The sequence below is a fragment of the Trachinotus anak genome, unplaced genomic scaffold (genome assembly GCF_046630095.1).
Source record: "Trachinotus anak isolate AG129_WGS33_773 ecotype Australia unplaced genomic scaffold, CSIRO_AGI_Tana_v1 ptg000013l, whole genome shotgun sequence".
NCBI classification, from domain to species: Eukaryota; Metazoa; Chordata; class Actinopteri; order Carangiformes; family Carangidae; genus Trachinotus; species Trachinotus anak.
The window spans coordinates 27,030,378-27,049,842 of record NW_027273864.1 but is presented as its reverse complement, the minus strand read 5'-3'; the positions used below and the strand labels follow the sequence as shown (position 1 = coordinate 27,049,842).

Below are 19,465 nucleotides of genomic sequence, written 5' to 3'. Positions count from 1 at the left end.
GTATTGTCATTGCTGGCTCATTGGCACAGCTCAATGACACTGAGCCATCATTAATGAAATTTGTTTCACCTGTGCTTTTCCTGACAAGTCCAACACTTTCCTGAGCTTGGTGGTGGGGGGTGGTGTCCTCTTACCATGCCAACTGTTCACAGATCAGTCATAGGTCAGTGTTGGTTTCAGTTCATTTAGGTTAACTCAGAAACACAAGCTTTATCAAAATAAGTTAGGCATGAGGGTTGTTACTTATCACAACTTCATCAACCAACATCCTTATGTCTCTTACCTCCTCTCCTCAGCATCTGTCACTGACAAACTCATATCGAGGGTTTCTTCAGGGTTCAGAGTTAAATTCAATACTATTTTAAAGATGTTTCTAACACCACATAGAAACAAAATTAATAATTATCTGGATAAGCAGAAGAAAGTGGATGGATGGTTAAGTGAATAAAAAAATTAAACTAGTTAAAGTTTACATAATGAATCTTACAGGTCAGAGGTCTTGAATGACAGTACTGGAGATTCTATGCTAGGAAAAAACTATTTAAGACCATTGTAATTTAAATCTAAAACTATGATACCTTTGACTACCTTTTTTTCTGAGGAAACTATAATCAATGCTTTGTAAGACTTTTCAAGACTTGCAACCACCTTGATATTAGACAAGAACAAAATTCTTTGTAAATCAAAGACAATCTTCAGGAATCAAGAAGGAAATGTTTGTTTGGCCTCAAGGATACACACAATGACCTTTACTACCTTTAAACCCGAGACATTTAAGCACACATCAATTAAGTTTATTGTGTTGTGTAAATATAACTGTCATTCGTCAGAGGTTGATGGTCATAAAATTGTTTCATAGACATAAATATAAATAGTGTTAGAACTGAAACAGTTCATTTCAACCTGGTTCCTCCCTACTTACTGTGTCAAGCCTCGGTTGTGTGACAACCTACAGCTTCTTGTCATGTCACTGCTTTTATGAAGAAAAAAAAACATTGTACTAGACCATATTATTGATTTAATGAGCTCTGAAACAGGGGTTTAAAAGGAAACATTATCACTAATGTTACAGTTTGATGGTTGAGATTCTTGACAGATTCTTTTCCAACTAGCAAAGAATTAACATAACAAGCAGTAATTACAAAAACTTTATTGGTTTCTCCCTCTTTACAATAAAATAAAAAATAAAAAAAACTTGGGGTGATTTGTGTTTCTGATAAAGATACAGCAGAGATCTGGATTTTCTTTTTGTTATGCTTTCCATTTCTAAGCTGCAGACCCTCATTTCTAAACTGCATTTGAAGATTTTGGTCAGTGAGTATGACTGAATGACGTGTCCTTAACAACAAATATCACAGTGTGAAACCTCTAATTACATGCCACTGGGGAGTCACGATGTGTGTACCTGGCCTGACTGGTAAGAGATGTTCCTGTCCCTGAAATGCGGAAATTATTTAACTGTTTTTCTGTACATTTTCACTGGTGGAGGAGCTACACACCAGGGTGGGTTCATCTTTAACAGAGCAAACTAGAGTCTTTCAGTGAGCATACAAACATCTGAGACACAGGAAGCAAAGCTGGGGAGCAGACAAAAATCATCGCCAGATTCAGTTTTTATTTCTTGCCCGATTTCTTGATGCCAGTGCCACCTGAAGGAGAAAAAAAGACATGTAACTAAACCTCTGACCCATTAATACCAGTGATCACAAATGTGGCTTTTGTTTTTCATTTGTAAATCTCAAAGAGTTGTTTGTGTGTTTGTGTCTTAAGGGCAGACTATCAATGAAATCTGAGGTCACTTTAAGTTCAAATGAACTATTACATGTGAGGTGTAAATGATCGACACAACCACATTACAAACCAGACCAGAAGTATTTTGCAAGTCACACAATCTGTTCTTTAAGCTCTGAGCATCAGCACATTGTTTGAAATAAAATAATGGATACCACACGTAATGCCAAATCTTAGCTATAATTTGAGTAGCTTTATGTGAATATTTAACACAACTGTGAGCGATATAGCCCTTTTAACATAATTGAAAAGGAGCATTTAACATAAACCCACCTCAACTTTCCCTGTGTATATATGACATGTACGACAAGATGCTTCTTGTTTTCATATGAAACATTTCAAAACATTTTTTCAAAAAACCAACTTGTCTTGTTAGTCTTTTCTTTTTATCACTTGATAAGATGATATATAGTGAGTATGTATTGATATATAGCATAGAACTGAGAAGATTGAGGAGACATTGTGGCCTTGAGAAATAACATCATTGAGAAACATAACAGTATCTGGCACTGTGTTTTGAGTGCTGTGGGTTGCCTGTATTTTGTTTGTGTGCCTATGTGTAATCACTGTACGTGTGTTTGGTATCAGTGACTGGGTCATACCAGATCACAGCTGTTTTCATACCGGCAAGAATGGTGTCACACATCAACTACCACCCTTTCACATGTCTAGGTCATTGTGTTATGTTTATTAATCATGTTTTATGATTGCTCTCGGTTACACTGTCTGTCTGGGCAGGCAATGAAAAAGTTCCTTGTTATAGAGAGAATGTTTCTCAACGACCTCTCTCTAGATCTTACCTAGAGGTCCTTTTCCTGAAGCTTTGGCCCTCAGTGCCTCCAAGGCCTTCTGGTCTTCCTTTTGCTTCTGCTTGAAGGCCATATCATCCTGCAGACACAAAATCAGTTTAAGATCCCTCGACTAAATTCCTTCGATGACATGACTCATCTTATGTTCCTCTTAAATTTAGGATACGACTAACAGTTTTTTTTTTTTTTTACTATTTTTGAATTTAAACTATTAAACACTTCAGTCCTTAAAACTACAAATTAGTCACAAAGATTCCCAGAGGTCAAACAGCAGACAAAAACATGTTATATCAGGTACATTACATCTGATTTTCTAAAACACTGACATTTGAAGATGTCACCTAGGTGAGGGGCATTTAATTAGCATTATTTTCTTAAGATTTGAAGACTAAACGATTAGTAAAGAAAATAAATCTTCAGATTGACTCATAATGGATATACAGTACAATCCAAAAGGGCAAAACAACACTTACGTCATCCAATTCCTTGTTCTGTTTCTTGGGTGCCTTCAGTGGTTTCTTTTTGCCACCTGGGGACAATGAATTCATGGATATTCTGTTAGCTCACAGTCTGCTAAACGAACTCAAATGGAAATACGAAACAACCATAATGGTGTGAACGCCAGAACACCACACCGAACTAAATTGGAGAAACCAACAGTTTAATTTATCTGCTGCCTAACTGGTACACCACCGAAGCACCTAAGTAATGTTCATGTAATGTTGGTTTGTCTGTTAATAACAAGCGGGATTCAAAATAACGTTAGTTCGCAAATTTTTCAGATAAATTAGCTAAATTATGAGGCGTTTAAACGACGTTTCAAGCCGAATTCGTGCGTGGTTTAAACGCATTTTCTTTCGTGTGTATGTATTTACTGAAAATAAAAAGCAATAATGTGGCAGTTATTAAGTTTAGTTTGGTGAAATAGGAGGCTAACAGCTTCGCGCTAACAGCTAGCTGATCCATCCAGTGAAACACGCTCCACTAGGGCTTTAATACGCTGTCAAAATTAATCTTTTATATCAGCCCGGTTTTTAATATTACCCTCAGAAGAAACGACGTCTCACCTTCTCTACCAGACATGTTTAAAACTGATTACAGCTTTTAAGAGGAAAGAAATTCGCGTTATTTTCGTTGCGAACACAACCGGTTGTCACTCTAATCCGCGTTGTTAGGACCCCGGTGAATTCTGAACCGGAAATAGAATGACCTTGATGTGCCTGAATGAAATCTCACCCGGCTGTTAGCTGTTCAGTTTGAGATGCTAACTAGTTAGCCAAAATGAAGTTCATCTGTGTGACATGAATGCCTTGACAACATCGAAGAAAAGAGGTATATTTATTTTGATACCTTGATGCATGTCTGAAAGAATTTCTTAGACAGTTTTACATGATTTAAAAGTCACTTTAACTGTGGAGCTAAAAGCTGGCTAGTTGAGAATGAGGCATGAAAAGAAACAGGGAAATTGTGATTTAAATTATATTGATACCAAGGCCCCGTAAACTTTATTCTCTGCAGTCTGTGTGATTATTAATCTGATGTGTTAGTCGCCATTGGCAGTGTCGTATGTCAGTAGTTAGCTTACAGTGTGATGGGTACAGTCCACCGTGTGTAGTGAAAGTCATTCATCATGCTGGAGGCAGAGTCCATGTCAGTCATATTTCCTCCCAGGTTGTAAATTTAGTTGCAGTCAGGTGCAGTTAGGAAGTTGGCCAATTGTGTGATTTAAATTACTTTAATGTACTTAAGATGAAACTTAAAACAAATGCCAAATTAACAGCAGGGTAAGGTTATCTGTTTTCTTGATATTATGGCCTTCAAATACATTGCTGGATTGGGATTTTCAGAAAAAAAAAAGCTTTAAGACACAATTCATCAACATTAAAAATATATATAGATGTTCATAAGCACATTGCATATCGTTTTTCAAGCTATTTGGCAGGTAGGTTTTCCATCATCTTTGAGAACTTGCCACAGTTCCTCTGTGGATTTAGCCCGTCTCAGTGTCTTCTGTCTCTTCATGTGATCCCAGACTGACTCAGTGGTGCTGAGATCAGGGCTCTGCGGGGGCCAGACCATCTGTTGCAGGACTCCTTCTTCCTCTTGTCTCTGAAGTTAGTTCTTCATGGCTCTGGCTGTACATTTGGGCTCATTGTCATATTGCAGAATAAATTTTGGACCGATCAGATGCCTTCTTGATGGTGTTGTGTGATGATAAGAACTTAATCATCATCATGGCAAAACCTTTTAACCATTTTAAGAACTTGGGCCCAGTTCAGTAGTCAGATTCCTCTGACACAACAGAGGAACTCTAGCCAAGAGTCTAAATAAGACGTCTTGAACATATGTGTTTGTTACTGTTGTTGTTCACAGGTGCCTGTTCCGGTGTGAGCTCTGTCGCTGCAGTAGAAGTGAAGCTCTGACAGTTTTCAAGCTGCCCTTCTCAATGAGGTACTTCTGAACAATTTAGTCCAGTGAAGGGGAGACCTGGGCTTTATGGGTGGTTCTCCATAAAAAGAGGGAGCAAAGCTGATGATTAACAGTATCTTCACCACGTCAGGTACAGAGGAGCACAGATCTCTTTCTGGGCTCATGGCTCGTGCTGTCTGTCCCGCCTCTCCCCGCCTGGATCTCTCTCTGGCAGAATCCCTCTGGTACGAACCTACAGCGCTCACCATCAGCCCAGCTCCCCTCCACCCACTAACCCTGCGCCTCCTGATGGGAAGGGTGGAGCTGAGGTCGCGAAGGAGCGTGCCCTGGCTGCCTTACAGGTAAAGGAAATCCCCCTTCTGACTTTTCATAATAATTTTCTAGACCATAGCCTCACAGCCAACATGCTGATAACCACAGAATTATTAAAACTTTATTAACAATGTAATAAAAACACAAAGCCAAACTGAAACACTGCTTTCTCTTCCTCCTGTAGCAAGCAGGTGAGCTGGGGCGGCAGTGGGGTCAGCGGTCAGCTCAAACAGCCACTGCCACAGTCAACTACTGGTGGGAGAGGTACGAGGAGTTTGTCGGGCTAAACGAGGTTCGCGAGGCTCAGAGCAAGGTCACTGAGGTCAGCAGACAGTAAGAAGCACCTTAACTTCCAAGTTCAGTCACACTGATGTAAATGGGGGAGACAAAATACGAGAAACACCTCTTTGTATAACACAATACAGTTTTAACAGCAGCACAAACTAGAGCTTCCAAAATGACCAGAAAGTTAAATCAACACGTCTTTAAAATAGTTTTGACAAAAACTGAGCATCATCACTGTCAGGAGGAATTTGTTGCAGGCAAATATCTTAAGCCTGATTCAGACAAGATGTGAAGAGGAGACCTTCACCGATTTTACACATCAAAGTCTTTACAGTCAAAGTCTTTAAGTGTTTACAGGTGTTGGGGAGAACTGCTGCATGACAGGTGTGTGTGTGTGTGTGCTTGTGTGTCTCGTCTAGGCTGAGGCTGCGTTCATGGTGGCCAGAGGGATAGTGCGTGAGGCTCATATCAGCCTGGAGGCCCTGCAGGGTAGGCTGAAGGAGGTCCGAGACCGGCTGGACAGAGTGTCCAGGGAGGAGACTCACTACTTGGAGCTGGCCACGCTGGAACATAAACTGCTGCAGGTTAGCTGAGCCAATTAAAATTTGCATAAAACAGGTGGTTCTGTTAACTGTTGTATGGTTGATTGAGGTTTTATGGTGTTAGAGATTCAGATAGTTTGAGATCAGAAGAAGAAGTACATTTATTCTGCAGACTAATATCGAGAGCTAGCCACAGTGGCACAATATCTGCCACTGAGTAATCATGCAGTTATAATGATATTATTGATATTTATATTATTGGAAATAAACTTATTAGTCCGGACAGAGAGATCCGTTTAAAAACCTGTTTATGGAATAACAGGTCAGCTGATTGATTTTAATTCATAATGAGCCACTCATCTCTCCTGACCGCAGGAGGAGCGTCGTCTCCGGACAGCATATGAGAACGCTGAGGGTTCAGAGAGGGAGAAGTTCGCCTTGTTTTCAGCAGCTGTCAGGGAGAGCCATGAAAAGGAGAGGACGAGAGCGGAACGGACCAAGAACTGGTCCATCATCGGCTCAGTGCTCGGAGCCCTGATCGGAGTCATGGGATCGACGTACGTCAACCGCGTCCGCCTGCAGGTGAGGAGGGTTGATTATACTATCACTGGTGAATTCTGCTATACTGCAGGTCATGGCTCAGTAGTTCAGCTTGTGGTTGAACTAGATCAGGTTGATGTGGACTCCAGGTTTTCAGTGCATGTACGAACTAAACATCACAACCAAATCTTCAACCTGAAATGACTGAGTCACCATTACCACTGACAGAATCTGGAGCTTTTAGCAGGTGAGCTCCACCAACTGGGGACTGAATGCTGTTGTCAGCTCAGCTGTAATGAAAAGTTGGTCACTTCCATGATGAAATCTTTTTAAAAGACTCTGAAAGCCACAGAAACAGTTTTCAGACTTCTATCATTGTTTTTTGTTATGTTTTGTTATGTCTGTTTTCTATAAATCACACTTCAAAATTATGATTTTTTTCATATGAAGGTGCTTTTGTGTCTTGTGCGGTACATTTTATCAGTACCAGCACCCCTCCAGGACATCAGCTTGCTTTGATCTGACACATCTTCATCTTCATCTTCTTTCCTCTGTAGGAGCTGAAGAGTCTGCTGCTGGCAGCCCAGAAAGGTCCAGAGAGCCTGCAGGAAGCCCTCAAAGTCCAGGCTGGAAACCACCGCTCCCAGCAGGACGAGCTCCAAGCGCTCATCGACAGCCTCAGGGTCACTCTGACTGATGCCTTTGCACAGAGGGGCAGCGTGGTTCAGGGCAAAGGAGGTCCGACCCCAGACTCACTCGCTGCGCCTCTTTCAGCCTTAAAAGACCTCCACATCGGTAACAAAAGGACCCAGTCCCTCCTGGAGTCCCTCCCGCCACAACTGGGACAACTGGAGCAAGGACTTGGTAGAGTTGAGAGTGAATTGTCAGTGGTGAAGAGGATGCTGGACACAACACCACAAACCGAAACACAGGCCGGCGAGCTACTGCTGGCGAGACCAGAGAGAGCAGAGAGACCAGAGAGGGGGGACCAGTGGGAGTCTGAGGTGGTGGTGAGGCGTCTGGAGGAGACCCAGAGGACGCTGGGAGAACGAATCAGGACAAACACCGTGTATAATGCAGTGTTTGCCTACACCGCCACCGCCATCACCATCTCCGCTGTCTACCTGCTGCTCAGAGGAACTGGTTAGACGTGATACCTCCAGTTTGAATATTCACATGCACTGTAACGCTCACTCACTGGGGGCACTGATCTAAAGTATGTGGGAATACAACATTTACTTGGTTGGGAGTAACTCAGTTTCTCTAATACACTGATCACAGGTGTTGATTTGGGCTCATCACTGCTGCTGTTCACTGCACTGCTGAAGCTGGGAGCGACTGGTCGCTTTGAAGTACTTTAAGATAAAACCTCATCAGGAGCGCTCAGCTATATTAATATTTATCCCCTCTTTTCCATCACTACACAATAAAGAGAAAAGCAGCAAATCCTCACAGTTCTGAGGCTTGAACCAGGAAATGTTTGACATTTTTCTTGACAAATGAAAAAATATTCAAATGTATTTCCGTTAATTATCTGTCATTATCTCATTAATTGTTTCAGCCCCTAGTAACTAACTACATTTCGGAAACCTCTCTGTGGGTATTTCTGAGCGACAGGAGCAGTTTCTCAGGGTTTCACTGGATCAGACATCACATAAATGCCTAAATGGGTGAAAACCAGTTTAACTTAACATTTTGCTTTTTTTAATTCTGTATCTGCTGCTCAGTGACACTAAAAGACATGGATTCATTTTTAGAAAAAAAAAAAAACATTATTCACCCATTATTCACTTCCAAATCAACACCTGTGATAGTCACTCTGTCAATTCTGGAAAGCATAAAGTCGTAATTTAATGGTTATCTAATGAAAACGTGATGGGGTTAATTAATGAGAGCATAATAAATGGGGATATTTGGCCAAGTTAGTCCAGTGCCAAGTGTGTTTTTAACTTTGCTAACTTGATTCAGCTTCGTAATCATGAGCCTTGTCAGGAGTTGGACCAGCTGAGCCTCAGAGGGACCACATCTCCTGTTCCTGATGACATGTTAATTTAGATTTGGTTGATTTTCTTCACTGGATAATTGATCAGATTGAGAACTTTATCTAATTTCAGAGGACATTGAATTATGCTCTGTATCACTTCAAGCATCTGAATGCATCAGGAGCAATGATGAAAATAAAAATGGTCTGTGAAGAAAAGCATGAATTCATTGTTTTAAATGTCTCCTTATTTGCCTTTAATGACTGCAGTCCTCTCTGTTCTTCGGATTAAAATAATAATAAATTCTGAAATGCTGACTGTAGGAGAAAATGTAAAAGATTGTGAATGAACTTTGACAGGCTCTGTCCTCCGCAGTTGTATTCCTTTTAATCTCTTTAATGAGTGCTTTCATGTTGTTGTTAGTCTGTTTGTCATGTTGTTGTCAGTGTGCACTGAGCTGGATGATGATCATTGTGCATTAAATATTAAAATGGAAACTCCACCTAATGATTATTTTCATCATCTGTTGATCTGCTAAATGCTTTGCTGCTCAATCAATTAATCGTTCAACAAAAGTTATTTCTCTTAAATGCTTTTTATATCTGAACAATGAGTCGAAACCATAAAAAGAGGAAATCTTTATATTTGAGAGGCTGAAATTGACAAATTTGGAGGATTTTTATTTGAAAATTGACCTAAAATATTTATCAAATTTGAAAATTGTTGCAGATTATTTTTCTGTCGACTGAGTATTTGTTTCAGCTCCAGTAAAATCTGAGCACCTCAGCATTTAAACAAAGAAAAATGAATTAATAATTTTGAATGTGCAGGTTCATTCTTGAACATGGGAACACATTTAACAACAAGGACTATTTTTTTAACATGCGGTGTTTATATCACGTACACTCACAGGTGCCATAGTCAGGGCTACAGACCCCCACACCCCCCAAGCTACACAACAAGGAGGATTTGTCAATGACGACCTTGAGAAAGCTTGTTTAACCTCCACCAGCGACCAGTAGAGGGCAGCAGCTGAACATGTGACACCCGGTGATTTGATTTCCTCTCACCACATCTCTTCATCAGTCTGCTGCACTCTCTTGGCTCCGTGTCTCTCTGTCAGGACCACACAGCTCTGTGCTTCTGTCCTTCACTCTATATTTGGCAGACAGTGTTGCCCAAAGTATGCAGACACAACTTATGGGCTTAGGTGTAGCTCTTCAATAAAACAATATCATGCAGTTCCCATGATCAGTGTTGCACTTAAACCACTGGTGCAGCACTGACACAAGTCAACTGACATATTGATGTGTGTAGTAGCAGCTGTAGTACATAATAAGAGCAATATTATACCATCAGCATATACCTGAGTGGTTATGATGTAATCAATCAGCATAACATATAATATAATTAGGGAATAATATCTATAGTATTATGGTATAACTAACGACACATAGTTTAGTACAGCAATAAAGTATAAAATCTGTAATAGAATATAGCGTTGTATATGTAATAAGTGAAGTTAAATGATAAATAATTAAGTATCACTTTATTAGTGTATTTTGGATGTGAGAAAATGTGTTAAGCTGCTTTTCTGTAACCGTTAGAAAAGGTGAACAAGTGCTTTACCAGTTCAAGTGTCCACATACTTTTGGCCATGTAGTGTATGTACTGTATCTGTCCCCTCTCCTTTGTCTCTGTCCTGTAAATCCAGTGCAGCAGGTGTTGGGTCTTTACTTAGCACAATGACTAACAGATGAGTGTGAAACCACACACACACACACACACACACACACACACACACACACTCTCTACATTCTTAGTTATTGGCTGATTGTGATGCTGGTGATCTGGAAAACAAACTGTTCTTTTCCTGAGCTCTTTATGGCTCATTCTGAATAAACGCTCTGGGAAGAAAAGATTATCTGGAGCAAAACGTTCAGGTCAGCAACAAGGCAAAGAGGGAAACTTCGATCGGTGACCATCCTGCACGCTGAGCCACTTCATCCCCTCAGATCTTTGAATATGTCGTCAGTGCCAGCGCACAGATATGAGTAACTTCATACCATCTATGCACCTTTATCTAAGTCTTTGAGAGGGACCATGTACAACATTAAAGATAATTGCTGTAATTTAGTGTTTTGCATCAGAGTGGGAGTTACAGTATATTTGGGTCTGGAGTCTCTGGTAAGATTACACTTCAAGGAGGAGGTTTGTGCAACTCGGTGCCTGTTAGTGTGTGATGTAGCTTATGATAGCTTGTTTAAAGGGCCACGACTCAAATTTTACTCATTAAATTCTGGTCACAGGTCTTTGGGAGCACTACTGCAAATGTGCGAAAAGGTGTGTAGCCTTTTGTGGCTCCAGAGAAACCTGTGTGAATAAACATTTAAGATGTAATGAGTCATTGACTTAAAATGAAAAAGAATCTGGGAGGGCAAGAGAATTTGGTTGAACCAAAACTTCCAGATCCAAGTAGACATATACAAGCTAATTTATGTATTTAGTTGGAAAATGTACACATATTATCATCATATGTATGTGATTATGTGCATAGAAATACTTGAATGTGTTGTTTTATAAACTTCTATGAATACAATGCTATTTATCTTTGGATGTGGTGGAATGACAACGATCCGGTTCATTTCAAACACACTGAACCCTTTAACCTTCACCACACCCACATAACCTTAACCTGAACTTAATTATACCCTCAAACCTCAGAGGTGACGAGCAGAAAAAAATGTCCTCGCTGTCAAGGTCTAAAAAAACTCACGCTGGTCCTCACAAAGACAGAAACACACGTTTACACCTCATTGTTGTAAACTGAATGACCTGATTACCGATCGTCATGTGAGAAACCTGAGGACGACCTTTCATCCCTCGCCCTCACCACTGGTGCAGGTCAGGTTTTCCACTCCTCCAGGTGAACACTGTTTTGGTCATGTGATCAGGTATTAGCAACCTGCTGCACTGAAACACCCAGAGGACGACTGACACTGTTCAAAACAAACCACATCTAATTTCATTTATCACCAAAATGTCCCCGATGAATCAGATCAGTTCAGTTCAAACACTGATTCACATGTCGAACCTGAACCATCTCAATCAGGAAAAAAAAAACACATGAAATGTATAGAATAAAAATAGATAAATAAAGACAGTCAATCAAAACTATTATTCAAAATTACCACAGCTTCCAAAACAATGATCAAGTCATGCCATGTATATGCCCTACGTATTGTAATCTATGTAATATGTATAGATTTTGGATGTTCAGATCATTTTCTTATGTTGTTGTTTTTACTGTTTTAATAGTTCTGTCTGTTTCCTGTGTCTTCAGACTGTTTCTCATGCTGCTGCACTTCATTTCGTCTCTGGAAAGTAATAACGTTTTATTTAATTCTAAATTTCTGACTTTGTAAAATGCAAAAATTTTGACTTGTCATGGTTATTTCTTATTAAATCCTAATCGATTCGCTGGAATGGACTTCAACACATGTTGAAATCCAGTAAATCACACTTATCTGCAACTAACTTCCACCAGTGTGACATTTTGGGGAAAACACATGACATAATGAGGAAACGTTATTAGTTGATGTATCTGGACAGTGGTGAGAATGATCCTGAACATACCAATAAAATGTTCAGTGACACTATATTTAATTTGTCTTCCACCATAATATCAGATCTTGCAGTACAGTGTGACCACAGCATTTAAACGTCTTTATGGGGATGTTTGGACACGCACAGCATTTGTTTAGGGAAAGGTCATGGTCTGGTTTCACACACGACACGTTTGTATTTATTTAACCAAACCCTTGATCTTTCCCTGATGCACTTTTGTTGTCTAACTACAGCTTCTGGACTCAGGACCCCCGGCTTTACACACCCACCACCATCCACCCTGACCTCCTCTGAAGCCGGTGTGGTTCATAAATGCAGGCTTTGTTCAGTCAAAAAAATTTCCCATTGAACATAATCCAACTGTGATTATATGAGTCACGACAACTTAATTGGGAAAACTAAATTTAGTGTCGTATAAACTTTCCTGGGTATTAACGACAGGAGATTTCTGAGGTCTTTCAGTTCATGAGTTCTAACAACTGATGTTTCTAACAATGTCAGCTTGTGGATTTTACCTTTTTAATCTCATTAATACTATTATTATTTAGTTATTTACCTGTTTCCTGTCTCTTGCATGAAATTAAGATTTAACATTTCATTAACAACTTGACCAGTTTCCTGCAGCAACAGTCTCATCATTCTTCAGGACTCCTGTTTGAGAGCTTTAGTAAGTGAGTCAGACAAGAACTGATGCCTCTAGAAACAGATCCATCAAACATGCCAAAGGTTTCAGTCTGAACATGTTTAAAGGCAGAAGTAGTTACAGCTGTTACCTAATGAAAGATGGGGCAAACGTGGCTGTGACTGTCAGACTGACATTTGTACAAACTCTGTGAAAGTTATCAGCTGCATCGCTCCAGTTTTGTCAATCGTCAATCTGACAATCTTTGGTTAGATCGTCCTGAGGCCCCTTTATGTTTTCATTGCCCCTTTGAGCAGCAGAGTCCTGTGTCACAGAAAATGAGTGCACATACTGTAGTTATTCTATATATTTATTTCATGCAAAAACACAAGCTGCACAGGAAGTTTTTTGTGACAGTCCATCCCAGCAAAACATGTTGGATTGAATATACTGCATGAAGACAGAGGAGGAAGAAGATGACTGAAAGAATGAGAGAAGGAGAGAGGAGGAAGTCTGAGTGTCTCCTCACATGACAATAGTGACCACGTCATCCCTTTACACAGTGTGTGTGTGTGTGTGTGTGTGTGTGTGTGGATTTAAAAGTTATTCATTCATTAAGTTGATTCATTTTATTCTGCTGTTAAATTCATTCTAGTCCACAGTGTGATTATCTTCCTTACTTTAAGATACAAACACACACACACACACACACACACACACACACACACACACACACTACACACAACCTGTAGGTCAGATGAACTTAAAGCGTCTATGATGTTGTTTCTATAATAACAGTGTATCAAGTATCATGTGAAAGGTCTCACTCGCAGCGATGAGCCTACAGTAAATTATAACCTGGATCTGCAGCTCACCTCAGCTTTACTCAGCTTCATGTTGAGTTTCAGCTCATTGTTCAGCTGCTTCGTCCACAGCTTTACTGTTCTGATTCACTCCCACTTCCTTCATAGCATCATTTTGGGCCTCAGCAGGAAGCTGTAAAATTAAAAAACCCAATGAACTCTAATTGATCACCACTAGACGCCAGACACACACAGTCTGAAACAAGCCGGTGAACAGTGGAGCATTTATCAGTGGGACAGTTTAAGTGAAGTGAGCTGAAAGAGACAAGTGCACAGTGGGTTTCAACAATGGCAAGTCAGCTATTGTAGTTTGGCCACCATAACCCTAACCCTGACACACAACTCATGGAGACACTTAAGCTCCATGAAGTAGCAAAATTCAACAGTTTTTGATGCCTGGGTCGTCGCATCCTCAGTGGCCTGAAAAAAAACATACAACTTGTGCCACAAGCAGAGAAACCAGAGGTGTTGCATTCAAAGAGAGACAGGAGAATGCGGTCTAAGTTACATACCATCCTGGACAACGCCTCCCATCCACTCCACGGTGTGCTGGTCAAGCACAGAAGCACTTTCAGCGACAGACAAATTCCACCACGATGCACCACAGAGCGCCACAGGAAGTCATTCCAGCCTGTGGCCATCAGACTTCACAGTTTGTCCCTCAGAGGGTCAGACGCTGAAAGTCAATAGTCTGACCCCTGGACTGACCTTTTTCATTCTTTAGTGCAATATTTCAGTTGAGTGCAATATTTAAATTCCTCTGTTCTCTGTTGATAAGTGCAATTTTAAACAGTGAAACTACTATTATTTGTATATTATTGTATAAGGACGTATTTTACATTTTATGTTTATATTTATATTTTTATTATTGTATCTTTGCCTTTAAATGTTATTGTCTCTTCTTTGCTGGTACTTTTCCATTCCTGAGGGAGCAACTGTGGCCCGAAGCCCTAAGTACTTTCATCTGTGTCACCAGTGACATCACCATGAAGCTGCCAGTGCACTTCTTCAGAAATGATGTTGGCTGGTTGAATATCTTCAGAAGTGGTTTACTAATGGTGCTAATGCTGTAAATAAACTGAGGAAGTGGAGAAGTTAACATTATTATAAAAACAGGTTATAATCAGATTTGTGATCTGACCGACAAAGATGCATATGCTGTGATTACTTTGGCTTTGTAGATGATTCAGGGTCTTTTTTAATCTTTGCAACTACACGACCAAGTGACAACGACATGATGTTGACAAGAAATACATAAAATAATAATGTAGCCTATGCAAAATTGTGAATCTGTAGCTCATATAATTTGAGAGAATGGTCCTAAGTAGCTTTTTTTTTTTTTCTTTTTCAGATATTTTTGATAAAACACAAACACAATGCTGGAAAAGTTTTAAAGCTCTCAGTTGTAAAAAAAAAAAAAAAAAAAGTAAACTTTGACCTTATTGCTCCGTTATCTTTGTGGAGCAAATGAAGACTGATAACACTGATCACTGTGGAAAAGTTTTAGAAACTTTGGGTGTGAATGCAAACCGCACGTGTTGGTCACGGTTTGTATTGTGTGATATTTTTTTAACCTTTATCTACATCAGGTCCATGTTCCTTGAGAGCTCTGTCATTTCTCCCAGCTGGTGTGAGGGTTCGAACTTGTGACAGCTGTTGTTCATTTCAGTCATTTCACACACGTTTTAAAATAAACTCACATTATGACTTTGTTACAGGATGTAACCTCTGTGTAGTTATGACGTTATTTAATGTCAGATAAGGATATGTGACGTCCATGTTATACAAACACAACATTTACACACACCCACACCAAGTTATTGTAAGGTAAGGCATTCATCTACAGTTAGCATAAGATTAAAAAAAATTAAAATATTAAATTAAGTGAAAGTACTGAGATTTTAGCCTCTGTCAGCTCCTACTTCTGGTTCACAATACATTTACTGATACATTTACATTTAGCAGCTAAAGAGCCAGATATTATTCTCAGGAGCTGGTAGAGACCAAAGTCAGAGCTAAAAGGAGCATGAACACTGCTGCTGTTGTAGTGTTTAGTGCAGTAGCAGCTCATTAGTAGGTGTCTGGTTGTAAACATGAGTCACACGTATTTTATTACAAACACTGTTACGTTCTTCAGAGGCAGGTAGCCACTGAGTTTATTACTGTTGTGTTATGATGGAGAATAAAACAGCTCGTAAACTAATTTCTACTCAAAGAAGGCAGATAAAGAGCAGGTCATCCACCAATCAGAAGGTGGGTGGTTTGAATCCTGCATTTCTAAGTGTCCATGGGGAAAATACTGGACCTAACATTGTGTCATCAGTATGGTAGAAAAGCACTGTATGTATGTGTGTGTGAATGGATGGATGAGGGTTGTAAATGACTCACACTGCAGCAGATTTTACATTAAACTTCCCTGATGGTGCTGAAGGTTGTTCATGGGAGATTTGTGATGTGGGCGAAGCCTCCATTGAGAAAACCAAGACAAACATATGTTGACTCTGCCTTTGTTTAAATCATCATATTAGAGATTCATTTATATGTATAACTGAAGACTTATAGATGATAACTCTGTATTGTATGTTTTTATGTTTTTCACTGTTGTATTATTATTACTGTTGTTTATTATTATCATTATTATTGATAACACCGTTACCCATAGTATATACAGCTGTTCCTGGTCTCTCTCTCTTTTCTCCTCTCTCCTCCCCACACCCCCCCTTTCTCCTCGTAAACCCAACGGGTCAAGGCAGACGGCCGCCCGCCCTGACCCCAGATCTGTTGGAGGTTTCTTCCTGTTAAAAGGGAAGAAACCTCCCACTGTCACCAAGTACTGGCTCTTTGTAGGAGCTGTTGGGTTTCTCTCTATAATAAATTAAGGTCTCAACCTTACCCTATAAAATGCCTTAAGATCTTGTATATTATGATTTAAATAAAATTATAAAACTGAATAAAATTGAATTGAATTTCATTGAATTATATTTAGAAACATCATTACATAACAAATCTTCAACAGCATGACAAAAACCTTTATACAGTTATTGCTGACTGAGGAGTGAATCTTACTAAAAAAAACTGAATTGAAAACTGCTGCATCAAACCAAAGTCATGAGATCAAAGTGTCGTTTCCAGAATGACACAGTGTTTGGAAAATGAAAAAAGAGAAGTAAAGAATGCAGTTAAGCAATTTTGAGTCATTCATTTTGAATCCAGTTGTAACAAGATGAATGTCTCTTTCTGCCATAAGAGCAACAGAGAGAGATTTAAGCACCAAGACCAAATCTAGGTTTTTCACAATAAGATATTAAATAACTCCGTTATTTAGGTTAATAATGTGATGTTGTGTCTGCAGATCCTCACTTACCACATAATTCCCACTGAAGCCGCCCAGACCAGAATCAAACACAAGGTCTAATTCTGCAGCAGCATTCTTCATTCATCAGTGTAAATCCATGAAGGCTACAAAGAGGCTTATACTGAACAAAACTAGCCAAAAGGGACAAGTTTCAGTGTGAGCTCTGTAAGAAGTGACCTTAATAAGATTTTCTAAAGTCTGCAGACAATGAGCTCATGATAAAAGTTTACACTAAGAGGAAAAAGCAGATTCAGGTAACGTAGAAGTCTGAGGATCAAAAGTATGAAGGCGAGTGAATTATTTTCTGTTCAGTGAGTTGGAGGTCTGTTGGGAGTTCAGGGGTGAGCAAGTTCACCAGACAGAGGGATTTGTGATGTGTGTGTGTTTGTGTTTGACCTCTGGGGTCTGCTCATTGACACAGGGTCACAGGGTCAAGCATGTGAGGCGGTGTGTCGAGACATGTCTATGTGCGCTGACACGCTCTGTGCATGTTCTTTGTGAAAGAGGGAATTTTGTCTGGTCCTCACTCGTTCACAGAGAATCTGGGCCGAGTTCAGACTGACTTCAGCTCTGTGTGAAGAAAGCCGCCCTCTCAGTAATGTGAGTGATACCAGTCCATCGACACAGCACGGTGCGCCGATACTCAGCGAGCCCTGGCCAAAAAAAAAAAAACCTGGCTCAACGTTTGCTGCCATGTAACTTATTTGACAAAGCTAGGCTAGCTGTTTCCCTCCGGTTCCAGTCTTTGTGCTAAGCTAAGCTAACTACTGCCTGCTGGTTGTAGTATCATATTTAATCAATGATGGACAGATGTGAAAGAAGCAGCTGGATCACCCACTTAAAAAAATTGAATTTGAATATTTGAAATTATTTATATTTAATTCTGGGACGCACTTGTTGTTCAATAAAAGCATCGACCAACAGATGTGTCCCAGCTGGGTCCACCACTTTTTGTGTCCCCTGGTAACACACCCATCAACAAGTCCTCCAACCTGAACAACCATATAGGTCGTTGTTTTAACCCTTAACATCAGGCATACTGGACCTTGGTTGTCATGGTTACAATCATAAACATGTCAACTGCAGTGAGGCTGTTGAGGAAGTACCTATTTTAACCCAAATCACCATCTTTTCCTTAGCCTCACCATCCCATGGCCATTATTATAGTAACTATGGCGACGAAGGTAAGTCAGTCTTCATTCGTTGTCATCTGTGCAGAGTGTTTCTGTATTTGCTTGTGCTGTGAGTATCTGCAGCTCATGTGTTATCAAACTCATGAAGAATTTGCTTGTGTTTTGTCTATTATCACGTGTTTTCTGCAGCTGCAGTGAGTTGAGCTCTCAGGGCCACCGTAGAGTCCTCACAAGTCACCACTATCATGTGAGAACAGAGAGATTATTTACTCTTCCACATTTTGGGAAAATTCATTACATAAACAAGTGTTGTGTTGCTTCCCCAAGGCCAGTGAAACTGAGACGGTGCTGGAAATGATAGCGTCATCGACTGAAGTTTGCTCAAATCAATGTTACATAATGGGACAGGTTTTATCTTGAGCACCTCCAGCCTCGGTAGCAATTTTGTTTATGAATCTATCCCTTAGCAACACTGATGAAAGGACTGTTGGCTTTTTGTCTGGATTAGGAGCAAACAAAGGTCTGAAGTGGAGGAGACAAAAGGAGCAGACTGACAGGCTACCAACCATCAACCAACAGATTTACACAAAGAAAATTCAAATACCAAACATCAATCTTCTTTCTGCTTCCATCTGCCACCTCAAAGGAAAACAGCGGAGTCATTTAGCGTTTCAGTCCATGTGCTTTCATTACGCTCCGTGAGCTGCAGGACATTTAAAGCTTCTCTCCTTGTTTAGAGGACGAAAATGTAAATGTAAAAATCTGAAGGATAATTCTGGTTTAAAACAACTTGTTTTCATTACTCTGGTTTACTTTAAACAAGTGCTTATTTTAACCCGAGGCTTATTCCCTAACACTAACATATGCATGTGTGCCTAAAACCTAACCAAAGTATAAGTGTTGTCATTTCATTAAATGCTTTTATTTTTAAAAGAGTGACTTGTAACAATTCTTGTAAGATGGACACAAATGACATTGATCTGCATCCAATCAGAAATCGCCTCTGTGAGCCAGAGGGATGAATTCATTTTGTCATTTAATATGAAGGACTTGCTAAACGGAGCTCAGCCCAGAGCTCTTTGTGGTAAATATGGAAACTAAAACTGACCTTAAGCCTAGTCCACTCACAAGCATTACATAGCATTTCAACTTCTTTTTATATTACTGTTATTAT

General features: G+C 39.8%; 2 protein-coding genes and 1 long non-coding RNA gene across 3 annotated transcripts; 2 read left to right on the top strand and 1 right to left on the bottom strand.

Moving 5' to 3' along the window:
• Positions 1-1,135: 1,135 nt before the first annotated feature.
• tma7 (translation machinery associated 7 homolog) lies at positions 1,136-3,823 on the bottom strand. The gene is made up of 4 exons (XM_071494080.1): positions 3,668-3,823; positions 3,074-3,129; positions 2,592-2,679; positions 1,136-1,649 (listed from the first exon to the last, which is right to left on the bottom strand). Exons 1-4 carry the CDS (start codon positions 3,681-3,683, stop codon positions 1,615-1,617), a joined length of 195 nt encoding a protein of 64 aa, XP_071350181.1. The 5' UTR covers positions 3,684-3,823; the 3' UTR covers positions 1,136-1,614.
• ccdc51 (coiled-coil domain containing 51) lies at positions 3,798-8,916 on the top strand. The gene is made up of 7 exons (XM_071494076.1): positions 3,798-3,932; positions 4,974-5,051; positions 5,161-5,371; positions 5,527-5,664; positions 6,047-6,211; positions 6,545-6,751; positions 7,267-8,916. The coding sequence occupies exons 2-7, from the start codon at positions 5,047-5,049 to the stop codon at positions 7,855-7,857; spliced, it is 1,317 nt and encodes a 438-aa protein (XP_071350177.1). The 5' UTR covers positions 3,798-3,932; positions 4,974-5,046; the 3' UTR covers positions 7,858-8,916.
• Positions 8,917-18,187: 9,271 nt separating this feature from the next.
• On the top strand, positions 18,188-19,050 carry LOC139630398 (uncharacterized). Its single transcript, XR_011693154.1, has 3 exons — positions 18,188-18,342; positions 18,481-18,538; positions 18,800-19,050. It is a non-coding gene; the product is annotated as an uncharacterized lncRNA (long non-coding RNA).
• Positions 19,051-19,465: the final 415 nt, after the last annotated feature.